The 17,501-nt window shown below is 35.1% G+C and overlaps 2 protein-coding genes across 6 annotated transcripts in view; both read left to right on the top strand.

Annotated features, from left to right (window-relative positions):
* The first annotated feature begins 303 nt into the window (after positions 1-303).
* Positions 304-9,459, top strand: calr3b (calreticulin 3b). The gene is made up of 9 exons (XM_039665584.2): positions 304-473; positions 1,500-1,601; positions 1,689-1,892; positions 2,761-2,855; positions 4,018-4,227; positions 4,304-4,417; positions 5,763-5,906; positions 7,008-7,100; positions 8,108-9,459. Exons 1-9 carry the CDS (start codon positions 377-379, stop codon positions 8,309-8,311), a joined length of 1,263 nt encoding a protein of 420 aa, XP_039521518.2. The 5' UTR covers positions 304-376; the 3' UTR covers positions 8,312-9,459.
* A 1,226-nt stretch (positions 9,460-10,685) lies between these two features.
* Positions 10,686-17,501, top strand: part of eps15l1b (epidermal growth factor receptor pathway substrate 15 like 1b) — a 41,813-nt gene continuing 34,997 nt past the window's right edge. For 4 of the 5 annotated variants that reach the window (XM_089131555.1, XM_089131553.1, XM_089131552.1 and 1 more), the window contains exons 1-8: positions 10,686-10,770; positions 11,854-11,895; positions 12,049-12,138; positions 12,862-12,909; positions 13,136-13,231; positions 13,452-13,535; positions 13,612-13,737; positions 14,616-14,675. In XM_089131555.1, coding sequence (XP_088987681.1) covers positions 10,744-10,770; positions 11,854-11,895; positions 12,049-12,138; positions 12,862-12,909; positions 13,136-13,231; positions 13,452-13,535; positions 13,612-13,737; positions 14,616-14,675 — 573 coding nt within the window. In that variant the 5' untranslated portion in view covers positions 10,686-10,743. The remainder of the gene's footprint in view (positions 10,771-11,853; positions 11,896-12,048; positions 12,139-12,861; positions 12,910-13,135; positions 13,232-13,451; positions 13,536-13,611; positions 13,738-14,615; positions 14,676-17,501) is intronic. The other variant, XM_039665580.2, reaches the window with a different exon arrangement.

Genomic DNA, 17,501 nt, shown 5'->3' with positions numbered 1-17,501 from the left:
TTGTTTAGGAACCGTTTTCCGCGTACTCGTCTTGGCCGGTTGAGTGAGATTTCCACACAGAGGCGTTGTCATAGAAACTGATCCTGAGTCAGTACTGTCCAATCACACGACGAGGCCGCAGGTCAGTGTGTACAATCACAGCTGATCGGAGAACAGCACAAGTGGCGGATACAATATCCGGTGTGAAGGCGAGACATGCACTTCGTGGTCTCTTGTGATTGGTCGAGAGCGCCCGCTGTGGACCAATGAGCGACAGACATCTGTGCAGCCAGCCACGCGCTTCTCCCGAGCCACGGATAAACCCCGAGAGCAGAGCGCGAGCACGAGAGGGAGAGAGAGAGGGAGTGTACGGGCTTAATTCCACAAATTATCGAAAATGCAAATAATTACTTTATTCCAATTTGTTTCTGCTGCATTATTGGCATTGGCTGCCAATGCAGAGGTGTACTTTAAAGAGCAGTTTCTGGATGGGGGTAAGTGAACCATTAACGTGTCATGGTTAATTTGTAGGTCACATTAATGATTGAGTGACATTAAAATGTGTTGTTGAATGAATGGGATGTTTAATTATACGTTTGTTTTGCTAGAAAAGTGAATCTTATTACTTATTAGCAGTATTGGTTTATGCATAGTTTGCCAGAACAAACATGAAACCATTACAAAGTCATTCTTTCTTTCTCTTTCTTTTTCTCTCTTTCTTTCTCTTTCTTTCTCGTTCTTTCTTTCGTACTGAAGAAGTGCATTATAGTAATTGGGTTCATTTAATTTTAAGAAAATAGAATTATAGGTTAAAAATATTCCGTTTATATATTAAATGTAACTGTAGTTATCCTATACAGTGTAGTTGGTTGTATTTTCTTTGGTTGTACTCCTCCTAAATGTCGACATAATTAATAGTATTAATACACATTTTTTTTTTTGCAATTTTCCCAAAAACTGACCAAAGCTTCTGATGACTCATCATGCCCCCAGGGGCGTGTCCAAATGTTTGTCCAATAAAAAGCTCTCTTCAAAGAGAAGGCCACACCCATTGGGCCCCTGCAGCTGGACAGGAATAGAAAATATCAAATTATGTACATTGCATTTACTTGGTTGTCATCATCCAAGGCCTTGTCTAATTGTGTTAATATTTCACAAGATAACTTTGTATTTAAACTTTATGCCAGACCAGTATATTAGGCACATATTTTTACTAATGCAAAATAAAAGCAAAACTTGCATTTGTACATGCAAACTGTTTGTGTCTATCTAAGGAGTTTGCAAGAACAGGAAGTTTCTTGCCAACTTTATTATTCCACAAACTTCCTTATATATTCATTGAATGCGTGGGGAATGTGTCAACGCATAAATTCCTCTCATTTCCTCTTCAAGTTCATAGATCAAGAGCTAGAAAAAATACCTTCTTGTGCAATTTGGGCTGGGAAGTTAATTGAGGATGAGATGTAAAATGAACTTTTTTTTTTTTTTTTGTGCTTTAACCTTATTCTCTGAATTCTCAGATGCCTGGAAGAGTCGATGGGTGAACTCCGAGCACAAGTCTGACTACGGGCAGTTTAAACTGACCGCTGGAAACTTCTACGGAGATGCTGAGAAAGACCAGGGTAAGCGCTCGCATATGATTAAAAAAACGCCTACTTCGTTTCAGCAAAGAAACGAATGATGATCTGAATCTCCGCGTCCACCAACAGGGCTGCAGACCAGTCAGGATGCCCGTTTCTACGCCACCTCGGCCCGCTTCGATCCCTTCAGCAATGAGGGCAAAACTCTGGTGATCCAGTTTACCGTAAAACACGAGCAGAAGATCGACTGCGGAGGCGGGTACGTCAAAGTCTTCCCATCCGATCTCAACCAGGCTGACCTGCACGGAGACTCCCAGTATTACGTCATGTTCGGTACGTCGACCAAGATTCTCTAGCTAAAGGAGTAGTTCACTTTTGAAAACTTTTGATGATAATATAGTCATCCAAGATGTCCATGTCATTCTTTCTTCAGTCGAAAAGAGGAATTTTCTCCATATAATGGACTTCAATGGGGTCCAAACGGTTCAAGGTCCAAATGAGAGTTTCAGTGCAGCTTCAAAGGGCTTTAAACGACACCAGACGATGAATAAGGGTCTTATCTAGCGAAACGATCGCTCATTTAAAAAATAAATAACAAAGTTTATGTTTTGTAAGCACAAATGCTTGCCTTGCTCTGTTCTGTCTGACTATCCTGTTCAAACTCGTTCTTTAAAATGAACAAATCTTTTTTCAAGTAAATTCATTAATTTCGTTCATTGAATGAACCAAATGACTCAAAAAAAGATTCGTTCATTTTGATGAACGAGTTCGAACAGGAGAGTCACGAACGCGCAGAGCAAGGCGAACATTTGTGCTTATAAAACTTAAACTTTTTTCATTTATTTTTTAAATGACCGATCGTTTCGCATGATAAGACCCTTATTCATCGTCTGGTGTCGTTTAAAGCCCTTTGAAGCTGCACTGAAACTCTCATTTGGACCTTGAACCGTTTGGACCCCATTGAAGTCCATTATATGGAGAAAGTTCAGGAATGTTTTCATCAAAAACCTTAATTTCTTTTCGACTGAAGAAAGAAAGACATGGACATCTTGGATGACATGGGGGTGAGTAAATTATCAGCAAAAGTTTTTTTAAAGTGAACTACTCCTTTAAAGTCTATGTAAATGGATTCATGTGTCTTTGAGAATATATACTGTAAAGTCTTTGGTGTGGTAATTTATGTATATTTTCTTGTCAACAGGGCCTGATATCTGCGGCTACAGCACCAAGAAGGTTCACGTCATCTTCAACTACAAAGGCAAGAACCACCTCATCAAGAAAGAGATCAAATGCAAGGTGAGTTAGGGATATTAAATCAGGAATAGTCATGGATTTAAAAGAAAATCTGTTTAATGCACTGACACTAGGGCGTCCTGGTGATTTTTATATCATGATCAATCTCGAAGACGTCCAAAAATACACTTTTCAAGCGAATTGTAGAGATTGTGATCTTTTATATCCTCGTTATAATTGAATTATAAATGGATGGCATTTTGACAGCTTATGAAACCCCCAAGTTCAAAATTTGAATATGGTGCAAAAGTTCATTTATTTCAGTAATTCAACTTAAAAGGTGAAACTAATATATTATATAGACTCATTACATGCAAAGTGAGATATTTCAAGCCTTTATTTGTTATAATTGTGATGATTAAGGGTTAACAGATAAAAAAACCCCTAATTCAAAATTAGAATATTGTGAAAAGGTTTCATCATCACAATTATGGCTTGCAATATCTCACTTTGCATGTAATGAGTCTATATAATATATTAGTTTCACCTTTTTAGTTGAATTACTGAAATAAATGAACTTTTGCACCGTATTCTAATTCGAGTTTCACCTGTGTGCTTGAGGTCTAAACGCTCAAATATACACACAAATATGTCAAAATGTAAGTATTTAAATAAAATAGTAAGGTGTGTATTAAATGAAAAAACAGTTGGGAAAGAAATCAGTTGCATGTCATTATATTAGATCCATACACTAATGCTGCTGTCTGTGTCATTAATGTTAAGCAAAAGACAAAATCACTCCCTGCTCTCGACTGAATAACTAGTAATAAAATAGATAAAGTCCATAGGCTTGTCCCAGTCTGGATATTCTTGATCGTACATCTTAAAATTGGGAAGATCATGATTCAGGTCGTGGATCATGACATGAAATTTTAGCAAGCAAGGTTATCTATTATGATGTTCGAGAACTAAATTGAGCTGAATAATGACACTATTATCTTCTGTAGAGCGACTTGTTTCACATTTGCTGAATTTTATAAGATTAACACTATTGTTTCCTGTTTATTAATGTGATGCTGCTTTGAAAATGTCTGTATTGTATAAAGTGCTGCTATTAAGAAAAACTAAAAACGGAAACTCGCACTCTCTGTGAGAATATTTAACAGTATGTTTGACAGTATCTGTATCTTTTTGAACACTAAATTATCTCCATCTTTCTCTCCAGGATGATGAATTGACTCACTTGTACACATTGATCCTGAATCCGGATCAGACGTACGTGGTGAAGATCGACAACGAGAAGGTGGAGTCCGGCTCTCTGGAGGAGGACTGGGACTTTCTTCCCGCAAAGACGATCAAGGACCCTGAAGCCAAGAAACCCGAGGACTGGGACGACCGTCCTAAGATCGACGACGAGACCGACACCAAACCTGAGGTTTGATTCTGTCTGAATGATCTTGATTGATATCACCAATGACCGTTTCATGAGCTCGGCTGTCTGATGTTGTCAGGACTGGGATAAGCCTGAGAATATTCCTGATCCTGATGCCAAGAAGCCAGAGGACTGGGATGAGGATATGGATGGAGAGTGGGAACCTGCCGTGATACCAAACCCAGAGTACAAGGTTCGGATTTTCCTTCTAGATAGTTCTGTTGCGTCTTCCTCCGTGTTTTAGACCTCTGGTCAACCAAACGGTTCAGCAATTTTGAGTCGCTATATTTTATTGAGAGGAGGACCTCACTTAAAGGAGTTGTTCACTTTAAAAAAAACTTTTGCTGATAACTGACTCACCCCCATGTCATCCAAGATGTCCATGTCTTTCTTTCTTCAGTCGAAAAGAAATTAAGGTTTTTGATGAAAACATTCCAGGATTTTCTCCATATAATGGACTTCAATGGGGTCCAAACGGTTCAAGGTCCAAATGAGAGTTTCAGTGCAGCTTCAAAGGGCTTTAAACAATTCCAGACGATGAATAAGGGTCTTATCAAGCGAAACAATCACTCATTTCAAAAATAAATAACAAAGTTTAGGTTTTATAAGCTCAAATGCTCGCCTTGCTCTGTTCTGTGTTGAGCGTTCGGAAAAGATTTGTTCATTTTGCACTGAAACTGTGCAAAATGCACCGTTTCAGACTGCGAAGCATATTTCGTTTACATATTCATAATAGCCCTAACGTTACTTGGTTGCATGAAAAAACATAATTATGTTTTTAATAATTTTTCGAAAATATGCTCAACCGAACGGTTGATTTGGCACATAACGGTTAACAGTCATCCCCCTTTTTGAGAATGGACATTACAATGCACTATTAAAACTTGGTTGTAATTCAACTATGCTTTGGAATAAAGACCTAAGTTTAGTCTTGTTTTAAAGAAAACACTGCTGATATTAAATCAAATATACTGTACTTAATATTTTTTCTTTTATTATTTTACAAAAATATTTTTTACTATAAAATCAAAGCCATATATTTAACCAAGTTGTGTTCCAAATTTGAAGTTGATATCACAAACATAGAAGTGATACCAAATAATGACATTTAATTTATGCATTCTGCTCTAACAAATTAATAAATTTCTGTCTAAATATCACTTATGTCACAAAATATCGAACCCTTTCCGACAATGTGTTTCTCTGTTTTTCTGAATTAATGAGTTAATTGTTCGTGAGAAAAAAAGTTTTTGCTCTGTTTTTTCTCAATTAACTCGTTAATTCAGAAAAAAAGAGCAAAAAAAAAAATTCCATGAAAAATTAATTCAGAAAAACAGAGCAAAAAAAAAAAATTTTCTTCAAGTGAATGCAATACGCCTCCGTAACATTTCAACCATTTGGTAGAGGCCCATATTAAAATAATTATGGGATGTGTTGAAAAAAAAATCCATTGAGTGTGGTTACTAGCGACATGCAAACAAAAAATGTTTTCTTGGTGTGGACTTCGAAGGGTAATTACTAATTTTGTGACGGTGCAGGGGGAGTGGAAACCCAAACAGATCGACAACCCGAACTACAAGGGCGTCTGGGTTCATCCTGAGATCGACAACCCCGAATACACTCCTGACTCCCAAATCTACAAGTTCGACAGCATCGGAGTCCTTGGTCTGGATCTCTGGCAGGTTAGAGAATGCCTTGGTGTTATCGTATGGCCATTATTTTCTTTATTATGAAAACTTTTGCTGTATCCTATTAACATTTACAATAGGGCTGTCAATATTCCTCTACATTAATATTCACTTAATATTCGAATATTAAATGCTAAAATTGATCCTGTTATTAATATTTACGACTTCATACGTGCTTTACTGAATATTCACTATATAATCATATATTAAATGGCAAATTGTGAATTTTTTATTATATTTACTGCTTTTTAACTGTGGCACCAGTTGTGTGTATTTAACTAGATTATTAGTGAATTTTATATCTTGAATTAAACATTTTATAGTCTGTTTAGTTTTGCTACCATCACTAAATGCTGGTTCCTCTCACACCTTTAAGCCATTTCAGAGGAATTAGTTAATAGTTAGTCTTAATAATTAAGTAAAATAATTATTAACTAAAAGAAAATACTAGGGAAACATTTCTCATTTCTATTTAGTTTAACTTGATGTACTAAAATGACCAAAACCAAAATTGAAATTATTATTAACTATTAGACGTGTAAAAACTTCATAAATTGACAAACACAATCAAATTTACAAAAACTTTAAAAATGAAAGATCATGTCAGTGTGTTTATGAATTTCTTCACTTAAAGGAAAAGAAAAAAATTAAATGATCCCATAATTTATGTACAGAATTGCTTCTTTCAGCATTACACAATCTGGTTTATATTTCATAATCTTCCCAGCCTTTGTAATGGCATTGAATAGTGCTCGAGTTTTGAAGCTCCAAAAAAGTGCATCAATCCATCATAAAAGTAATCCGTATGGCTCCAGTGGGTCTATAAAGGCCTTAAAGTGTGTATTTTGTAAGAAAATTATCCATATTTATAACCACTCCCTCAAATTCAGCTAAATTCAAGTTTATTTGTATAGCACTTTTCACAAAACACACACATGTAATCAGTGAAACGGACACAATGAATGTGTCGGGCAGCAATTACAACTTAATTGAAAGATATTACAATATTAATACTGTTGATTAATTGAGAAATAATGAACTGCATGTATAGAATGCTCTTGTTAATCATCTTTTGTTTCTGTTTCGTCACTCCAGGTGAAGTCTGGCACTATTTTTGACAACTTCCTCATCTGCGATGATGTGAAGGAAGCAGAGGATTTCGGAAATGAAACATGGGGTGCTACAAAGGTACAAGATCAGTATTTGGTTTGAAACACTCTACAGATTGAGTGTATCACAATTTTAGCATGTTGCTAAGCTAGTGAATATCTTAACCCTTTATGTGTCACCCCCCTTTTTTTAATAGGCATGAAAATGCACATTTTGAACTTAAATGGTTGTAATTCAAGAATGCTTTGGAATATAGACGTTAAGATTGGTCTCGTTTTAAAGAAGAAAATTGGCAGATTTTTGTTGAAGTTTAATAAAGAAAAGAAAGTGAAACAGAAAAAATAGTTATAGAAGTTTGAGTTTATGAAAATGCCAAAAATTTAATTATTCACATTTTATATCAAATATATTTTTTCAAAACCTGGGTGACTTTAAAACTGGAAAAAAGTGAAAGCCAAAAATATGAACAAGTTGTGTTTTAAAATTTTAGGTTGATATCTAAAAAAAAATGAGCTTTGAGTGAGAGTGTGTTTGTCTGCAGTACCGAACGCTTCCACTAGGGCACAACCAGACTCCATCACTGCCCATATAAGGGGCCTCCAGTCCATTTCCATATGTATTTGAGTGATATGAACCATTATTTCCACAATTTTTGAAGTAGACATCCTATTCAGAATTAGTATGAGAAGTTTGGCAGATTTTTATATGAATTCAACCTCTTAAGAAACGCATAAAAAGAGCACACGTGCGTTATAGCTCGCTGCCACATTATAAATGGTGAATCTATTATTTTTTTTTTTGTTCATTTAAAAAAATTCAGACCTTTTTTTTCCTAAAATAATTGAATGCTATCTTTTAAACTCTTGCCATGAAAACAAACTGACGTTTCTACCTTTCTTTCATGATTTTTCATCTTCATCACTATTTCAAAATAAAGGTCTAAACACGCCTTAGGAGTATGAAAATATTCTTGTTGCAAATTGATAAATTACGTCTCCTCTGTAATTTATTTTGAATATCAGTGACACTTGAGGGGTTAATAAGCAATAAAAATACATTCTGACAAATCGTCTGTCATGCCACAGGATCCAGAGAAGAAAATGAAGGAGGAACAGGATGAGAAGAAACGCAAAGAGGAGGAGGAGAAGAACAAAGAGCAGAGCACAGAAGCAGATGAGGGTGAGGATGATGAAGGAGAGGAGGAGGAAGAGGAGGACGAGGACGAGCCTCCAGTGGAGGGAGGAGATGATGATGATGATGATGATGCGCTTCCTAAAGATGAACTGTAAAGCAGGAAGCGTTTATCGTCCACATTCCGCAGTTGCCAGGGAAACGACAGCAGTGCATTCATTCTAAACATGACACTCTTAGAGACGGAACTTATGATGTCATGCGTGATGTCATACAGGGTCAAAAGGGCGTCTTGGAGTTCTCAGCCCATACATTAAATTTGCAACCATTAATGAGCCAATTAAACCTGTTTTATTTTTTTGTTGTTGTTTTTTTACGAATTGTCTTTTCCTCTATGGTACCAGGAGTCTGATATGTGTAACATCTTCCAGTACTGATCTAAGATCAGTTTATTGTGCCTTTCATGTTTGCAAAATCGATGGCCAATATTAGTTAACGTTGTTGGTGGCAGTTCAATTCAGTTGGTTTGAAGGGATTGGAGTGAATTCATGAAGTTTACATAAATAACTGTTTAAGTAAACGATGTTACACAGTTGCAGAAATGTGATGAGCGCAAAGTGCAATGCAACGGAATAGAAGAGAATGTTGATTTTTTTTCACCTATTGTTATCAATAAGAGATTAATCGGATCACAGGCTGGGTTCCTAATGGATCTCATTTCTGAAACATGAGCAGAACAAAATCATTTTTGTGTAAATTGTTGCAAAATGAGTTATGAACGATTTGCATAAATTACTTTTGCTTGTGTTTCATAAATAAGGACCAATGAATGTTTGTACTGTAGTGCAAATGAAATTCACAATGGCATAATGTTCCTTTGGCACTGATTTTTTTTTTTTTTTTTTTTCTGTTATTATGTGCTGTGGTTGTTATTAATCTCCTAAACAAGATATTCAGTTTATTTTCCAGCTCTATTTATTACAACAGAAATGTCTTGCAGTTTGAGCTCGTTTTACCTTACAGATTTCAGCGGCGGTAACATTTGTGATGTCCAGCTTGTAGCTGATGTAAATCTCTCTTTTCTTTTTTTTTTAATAAAATCTTTTGTTACTTGAACATAAATGAGCTTCAATAAGGGATGTGGTAATATTTGCAGCAAGACCACGTTAAAATAAACTAGTTGTCTACACACTGTGATGTTCAAATTGGATTAGTACTGAAAATCCTGTTTAGTGACATTAAGCCAGCTTTTTACATGTTGAGAGTTGTAATTAATGCCAAAGTTTTAATAAATAACTTTATTGTATATATGGTTGTAATATTTTGAGAGTTTGAGCACATCATGGTTTCACAGAACTTTTGATATAGTTCATGAATGGTTATTCACACCGAAAGAAGACATGAAGTGGATATCTTAACATTTGTGCATACACTAACACACATTTCCCATATGAGGCTTTACTCTAAATTTTTGAGGTTCATAATATGAATTGCACTTAAAAATCTTAAATTATATCTCTGTTTAGCTTTACAAGAGTGTTCCTGTTTCAAACCGAGTCAAACTCCTGTAAAAAGATTGGAAGCAACACATATCTGCTCATGTGAGACAGATTCTCCAACAATCTATCTGCTTCAAAACATTATTAAAACCCCCTTTTATCATTTGAACTGCACACAAGCTGGTAAAATAAACAGTAATAGACTAATACATGAACATGGCAGTTGCTTGCATCACTTATATCCACAAGACAGGTGTCCTTATTAGATCATTTTTTTCCCCCAGATGTCTTGCATTTCCATAACTGCTTCACAAGATGGAGACATTTTACAGCAGAATACTGTGAAGTGAACTGGTTGGATGTAAGTATGTCTGTAACACTTTATTATTACACTCTCATTATAACATGTTGCATGCAGTTACTATAATAGGCTAATAACTATATAAATTATGCATATGCATTATGTATATAGTTATTTAATATTACTCAGTACTTAAATGTATAATTACAGTTTAAAAAAGACTCCTTAAAATAAATAACAGTACTATTTTAGTTAAGCATACATGTAATAAATTGTTATTTTTCCCCTACTAAAATATTAGTAAGCTTAAAGCTTTATTAAGCAGACTAAGGAAAAATTATATATTTTAGTGGTAAAATAATGATTAAACTGATGATGTGAAGTTGTTTTATTTTATTTCTATTTTTTAAACAATAATAATTAAAAAAGATGACAATGTTTAGCCTCAAAAAGCTTAATAAAGTTCTGTTGCTTTTTTTTTTTTTACCTGATTATTATTATTATTATTATTTTTTACCTGTGTTGACATCTATGGTTGAAATATTCGTCCACATTCTGAGATTTGACACACAAAATAAAATAATTTTTCTTCAAAATAAAATAATTTATTTAATGTTAATATAACTTAGTGAAATTAACCACCATTATATTTATATATAATGGTGGTTAATTATATTTATATAATTATATTTAATCAATTGGTAACTTTTTTCTCCACGATTTGACATTGTCTGTACGCGCTCACGAGACGAGAGACTCCTCCTGTGCGCGTGCTCGTGAATCAGGAAATATGGCGGCGCTCACTCCACTCAGTCAGGTAATCTGACTTTAAAAGTTGATTAGGATCGAAATTTAAAATAAATTTTCAGATATTTTTTTTTTTACTTATGTTCTCTGATTGTATAAAAGGCTGTTACGTCTAGTTTAACGTTAAGTATAAACGCATGAACGCTGGTTTCGCATGTGAAACGCGCGCGGTAATCGATTGTTGTTAGCAAATAACGTTATGTCTTATTTATTCTATTAAATTTTGTCTAGCAATATATTTTATCGACGTACAGGAATTGATTACTAACCGATCTGCGCTTTCAAGGACGCTGTTTTGCAACTTTTTGACTTACTTAATGTCTTGACAGCTGCTGTCTACGAAACTGATACGAAATATCTCAGTTTATATGATTACTGTCAGTGACAGCAGTGAATTGTTCAGAATGTTGTTGATAAATATAACGTTAAGTTTTATGTGTTATGTCAGCAGTCCGGTTGTTTACAGTTTCTTTAAAGAGAGAAACCGGTTTTCATTATGTGACGTCATCAATGCCCCTTCCATTAATCATACATAATTTATACATCCAGCTATTTTCTGGAAGAATCATATGACTGTAATCTATTGACAAATATCAACATGAATAATAACAATTGCAAAGTGATAGTCAAACATTAGGATGAGGGGAAATGTGCTTATTTTTTAATGAAAATAAATGCAAATCCAAATCCAAATATATATAAATATTTGGTACTCAATGGTATACTATACAAATACACCTTTCCTTCTTTTTCTATGGCCCAAATATGTTTTTGACAAGCTTTATGCTGTTCACACAAACTGGCAAGTTCATTAACGCTTTACCAACACTTTTCTCATTATTTGACTTTAGTTAATGCAGTAACTAATAAGCTAAACATTTATTACACACAGTATTTATTAAGCTGTTCATTGTTAGTTCATATTAGCTCATAATATTAACAGATACAACATTTGATTTTAATTAAACATCATCTAAGATTAATAACGCCTTTAGAAGTATTTTCGTTGTTAGTTAATAATGAAACCTTATTGTAAAGTGTTTGATTTGACTGTTCTTTTCCTATTATTAATTTTCCATTCATATTTATGCAGCTATCAAGTGGAAACCCTACATATGAGAGCTTCTACAGACAGGTAAATTCAACCTGTATAGAAATTTCCAGAAATTACAAATGCTGTTTGAATAAAGCCCTGATATTATTATGTGCTCCCAATGTCGATAATAAATCCGTATGATATGAATATATTACATTTATTTCCTGACACTGATGGCCTGTTGTGTTTTAGGTGGATCCAGGAAACACTGGGAAAGTGGGCGCTGCAGATGCCGCTCAGTTCCTGAAGAAATCGGGTCTTTCAGACAGCACATTGGGTCAGGTGAGAGACAATAATCACATCTCTGAACGTCTGAAAGCCTTGAGATGCAGCACGCAGGGCTCTAGAGTGCGACCAAAATTTTTCGTAACATGAACCATATTACGTATTCATTATAATTTTTAATGTTTTTCAATATTTAATGCATGTTATTTGAAAAAATCTGGCAAGTTTTTATGCAGCCACCATTAAAATGTTTATATTTCATATAACATTATTATTATAAAAATAAATAAAAGTGTAATTTAAGTGTTTGTGTACAAATCAGGTAATTTTTACCTTCAATATTATAGTAGGACAACTGACTCCCAGTTTACAGCATTAGTTGAGATTTGTTTTCCTTGTGAAAATTTGCCATGAATTGTGCCTGATATCCAAAATAATCAATATTGTATCGAATTGTGAAATTGGTGTCAATACCCTGCCCTAACTTGAACAATGTAAAAACAGCACTTTAATTTTTTTTTTAAAATTTTTTTATATTTATATACAGTCTAATTGTGAGAAAAAAAAACTACATCTTATTCTTTTTTAAAAGCATTTACATAATATATATGAATATATGGAGCGTGATAAAAAGGCCTTCAAATTGTGGCGTTAAAAGTGACGCGGGATGAGAAAAAATTTGAGTGCACCTAAATTTTGTGCTGGTAAACCAAGGCAAAAAGTTAGTCTGGAGCCCTGGCACGGTAGGAAATGACTGTGTGTCTTTTCCTTTCTTTGCAGATCTGGGATCTGTCAGATCCTGAGGGAAAAGGTTACTTGGATAAAAAGGTAAATACAACTGATTCATGTCGGAATAGGCATTCGCAAATGATCTTTGCCGTCATATTTATATAATTTCATATCAGCTCTTCATTCGATTGGAGTCTTAGGGTGTGTTAACCAAAAAAAAAACATTTGATGACATAACTTTACTTTTATTTCTACTTTACTTTAATTATTAATTAGGTGCAGTTAATTTTTTTGCATTTTGAGTTTAACTGTATTCTCCATTAAGGGTTTCTTTACTGCGCTGAGGCTGGTGGCTTCTGCTCAAGGAGGAAGTGATGTCAGTCTGAACAGTCTGAGCCAGAACACACCCATCCCTAAATTTGTGAGTATTGTCACTTTGGATATCAGTGATTGCACATATGTTAATCTGTAGATTTTATCTGAATAGCCTGTGTAATATGAAAGATGTGGTGAACACTTGCTTTGTGGATAATGTGTCACATCCTTAAAATATCTCGAATCATTGTCAACCAGTTGAATATGGTCACTGATGTTGACAGTTAATCGCAGTTAATGCGTTTGCATGCTGATTTGGATAAAAGCGTCTGTGTGTTTTGCAGAGAGACACCGGCAGCCCGTCGCTGAACATCACAACCTCTGTCGCTGACTCCAACTGGATAGTAAAGGTACAGAATTACTGGAATAAAATGAAATTTGTGATTGAAAACTGATTCTCTTTTCTGTTGTGTTTGGCTTCACCAGCCGGAAGATAAAGCAAAGTATGATGGGATATTTGAGAGTCTGTGTCCGGTTGGTGGGATACTGTCAGGTGATAAAGTGAAACCAATCCTCATGAACTCAAACCTGCCTCTCGATGTGCTTGGAAAGGTGAATGTCTGCACTGTTATTGACATTTTAGATCAATAACCTGTTCATTTTTACTGATATTTACTGATATTATGGCCATTGTTTTATATTTTTTGTTGGTTTAGTTTTATAAACAGCATTTACAGTTTTGATTTAGAATTGGATTCAAGTGAAATCAGCCACATAAACATTTATTTATTAGTTTATTTGATAGAGACCATGCATATTCATGATAATACACCATGTAAATATGCCAGAATTAGTAAAAAAGATACTAGTTTTCATCTGCAGTCCCTAGGCCGCTAACAAAAAAAAAACAACAACAATCGTACAGCATTCATTCACTATACCAACAATACACATGGATAAGAATATACATTGATATTAGAAATGTTTGGTAATTGTTTAGAAACGTTTTACTTTAAAAACATACACTAAACGTGAAAAGAAATAATATTTTAAAAAAAAAGAAATAATATTTTATTCAGCAGGAGGCATTAAATTGATCAGAAGTGGCTGTAAAGGTATTCAAAATGTTACAAAAGATTTCAAATGAATTATTAACTTGCTATTCATCAAATAATCCTGAAAAAAATATGAAGCAGCGAAAACTGTTTTTAAAATTGATAATAATCATAAATGTTTCTTGAGCAACAAATCATCATATTCAGATCATTACTCACTGAAGACAGGAATTAAACTTACTGACGTTTGAACAGTAGTGTACTGTATATATACAGAAATAAAAAGTGTAATAATAAAGGTCTGAAATTGTTTGTTCCAAAAATGACCAATTCAGACTTTCTAAGAATATAAAAATGCTAGTATTTGATGTACTTTTTAATGTTGTTTAGATCTTTAGATTTTTTTTTTCAACTTTTTATCTCTTTGTTTTGTAGATTTGGGATCTCAGTGACATTGACAAAGATGGACACTTGGATAAAGATGAGTTTTCAGTGGTGGGTCGAATCATGCATCAAACAAAGTACCACCTAATGTGCTTTTATTATTAGCACTCGTGGTTAATGATGTGAAACCTCTAAAGGCCTGTTGCGAATTTCGCACGTGATATTCGCAGACGTTTAACGCTTCTTGACTAAACAAAGGACGCCAATGTGAGTGTGCACACCGACGCGAAAAACGCCACGCGTAAAAGCGTTTTTTTTTTTTTTTTTAAAAACGCTTCGGGCTCGTTTTTTTGGTTTGACCGATTCGACCAATGAGATTGGCCTTTTTGCTCATGTGTCTGGAGCTTCTGAAGTTACAGTAAAAGACAACTTGGAGGCGCTCAAACACAAAACAGTCTTTCCGAGCACATATGCGTAACGGCAAAGAAGATATAAGCCACCCGGTGGGTCCGAAATCTCCACTCAAACCACTACTCCCTACCCCCGGTTCATGCACTTGTGCGTGCAAAGGATTTAAGCGCCTTTCAGACTGAATGCGCAGCGCTAAACCCATTCATTTCAAGGACTTCCAAAGATACATAACAGCTACAAGTGTATGCAAGCACTATAGACGAATCCGACGAGCGTTCTGTGTAGGCTGCCATCTTGTGGCGACGCCATTACTGAGCATAGACATATTATTATATATAGACATGTTACACCGGCATAGACATATGCACCGGTATGTAAACAAACCTCGGTGATAACGCGAACTCACCCACGATGACAGCTACAGCCAGGCAGAATGAGAACTTGTTGGGTTGATGATGTTAGACAGTGGCCTCCAGTCACAGTTGAAGATACAAACGATCTTACAGATTAACGTTATTTATGAAAATAGCTTGGCAAGCTAGCTAGGCTAACGTTTGCTAACGAGGAAACTATAAAAAGATCTGTCCATTTGGCAACAATAAATAAATGAATGAAATCAAATAAACAAATTCATGTTTTTCATTTGTGTCCATTATTGATCTCATTTTCACATTGCAACAGGCAAGGGTAAGGTAACGTTACAGCTAGAAAGTATACATAATATCGACCAATTAGTGTTTTTAAACCATGGAAAGAGGTCAATATAACAGCAGGAAAACAATTATGTCACATAACGTTACATTTAGCTCAGGAAAGCCATTTAATGACCATAGCATGTTAATTGAATAGAAAAAATAGCAAGAGAGGAGATTTTGCTGATCACTATATCACATATTTATTATATTTTTTACTTATGTCATTAAATAATTGTTATTATACGCGAATGTCCGCGTCTTGTACTCGCCCAGGAAGTCTGTGTAAACCGTACGGCACCAGACAGGGGCAGTCGACCCGGGGTATTCACAGTGTTTTCCCTTCAAAATTGAAATTTTACTGCCAACATTGAAACCATTTATAACGGAAACTGTTTACCCACTCGACATTATACAAGGGCTAACGTTGTAACGTTAGTGACAGTCGTAAATCGCGGGCTGTTTATTCCAGTGGACGCAAGTTGCAACTAAAACAATAGGAGGTAATGGCGCAACGCTACCCAGCAACAGCTCAGTAATGGTGCCCGCTTACTTCCGGTAGTTTCGCCGGATTCGTCTATATACAGGATTCACCGTATTGACACAAATTGATAAGTCAAACAGCAAACAGCCATCCACAAATAGTCTATAATATAGGCTGTCTTTGAGTTCACTTGAACAAGGGTTAAATTACTCGTCGGCTATAGAAGAATACTACAATTCCTCCGTTCAGTTAGGCCTAAGACATCGAGAGTCAAGCAGACCTATAACAACCCCAGCAGCCACAACACATAATTGGGAATAACATGCTAACACATAGGGATGGGACATAACCGGGATAACCGGTTTCACGATAAACCGTGATAAAATGTACTGACGGTTAGTAATATTGTTTAAAATTTAATTATCATTAAAACCGTGTTTGATTATCGCGATTTTAATAACTCACTGAATCCTGTCGGCCAGTCTGACGCAGGCGCAATATTTTTTTAAATTACTATTCGAGAAGGAATGGCGGAAGGCAGTGACCGTGCTCAGGAGATTTTTCAGCCTTGTAAGAGGACCAAATCTGAGGTGTGGTCATATTTTGGGTTTTACAAAAGTCCTGAGGGAAACTTGATCGAGGATGGTCACCCTGTCTGCCGAACAAAAAGTCACTGCAATAGAAACACTTCAAATCTGCCGAGTCGTCTTGTGTGATCATCACCCGAACGCAAGGCAAGTTAACTTTGACCTTAATACCAAAACTACGTCTGGGAAACAATTGGGCACGAAATGTTGTTTTGAGTTGAAACATTTTACGTCACTCACTTGAAATAGACGTCAAGCTTCCGCGAAGAAAAGTTCGTAGCAAGTGGATTTGAGCCAAAGACGAACGAACAACTTCAAACAAGACTATTATTAAGAGTGATATTTTAAGGGATAGATACATCACGTATTAAACCGATTTTATTTTTACCATATTGAATTGATAATGAGATTAGCTAATGTTTTAAATCTTACCTGTTTATGAATTCATTTTGTCAAACAATCGTCCAGACGAGATATATCACACCAATATTATCAAACTCTGTAAGCAATAAATCAACTCTGATTTCATTTTTGCAATACAATCAAAAACCAGAGACGCAAGACGGCAAGTTGTATTTGAATGAAACAAGAGCGCGCGTCCGTTGTGATATAGATGTGCGCTGTGTAATAATGCGTTGCTATTGACGACGGGCATCATAAAGAAGCAAATGCCACAGAATAGAATCTTGCTTAAAAAAAAAACTGCATAGAGAGACTTGTTTTATTTGTTGTTTGTTGATTTTCAATTATAAAACTTGTTGAA

The sequence above is a fragment of the Pimephales promelas genome, chromosome 5 (genome assembly GCF_988280905.1).
Source record: "Pimephales promelas chromosome 5, fPimPro1.hap1.1, whole genome shotgun sequence".
NCBI lineage: Eukaryota > Metazoa > Chordata > Actinopteri > Cypriniformes > Leuciscidae > Pimephales > Pimephales promelas.
The sequence above is the reverse complement of the archived record's forward strand: the minus strand, read 5'-3'. Positions and strand labels throughout refer to the sequence as shown.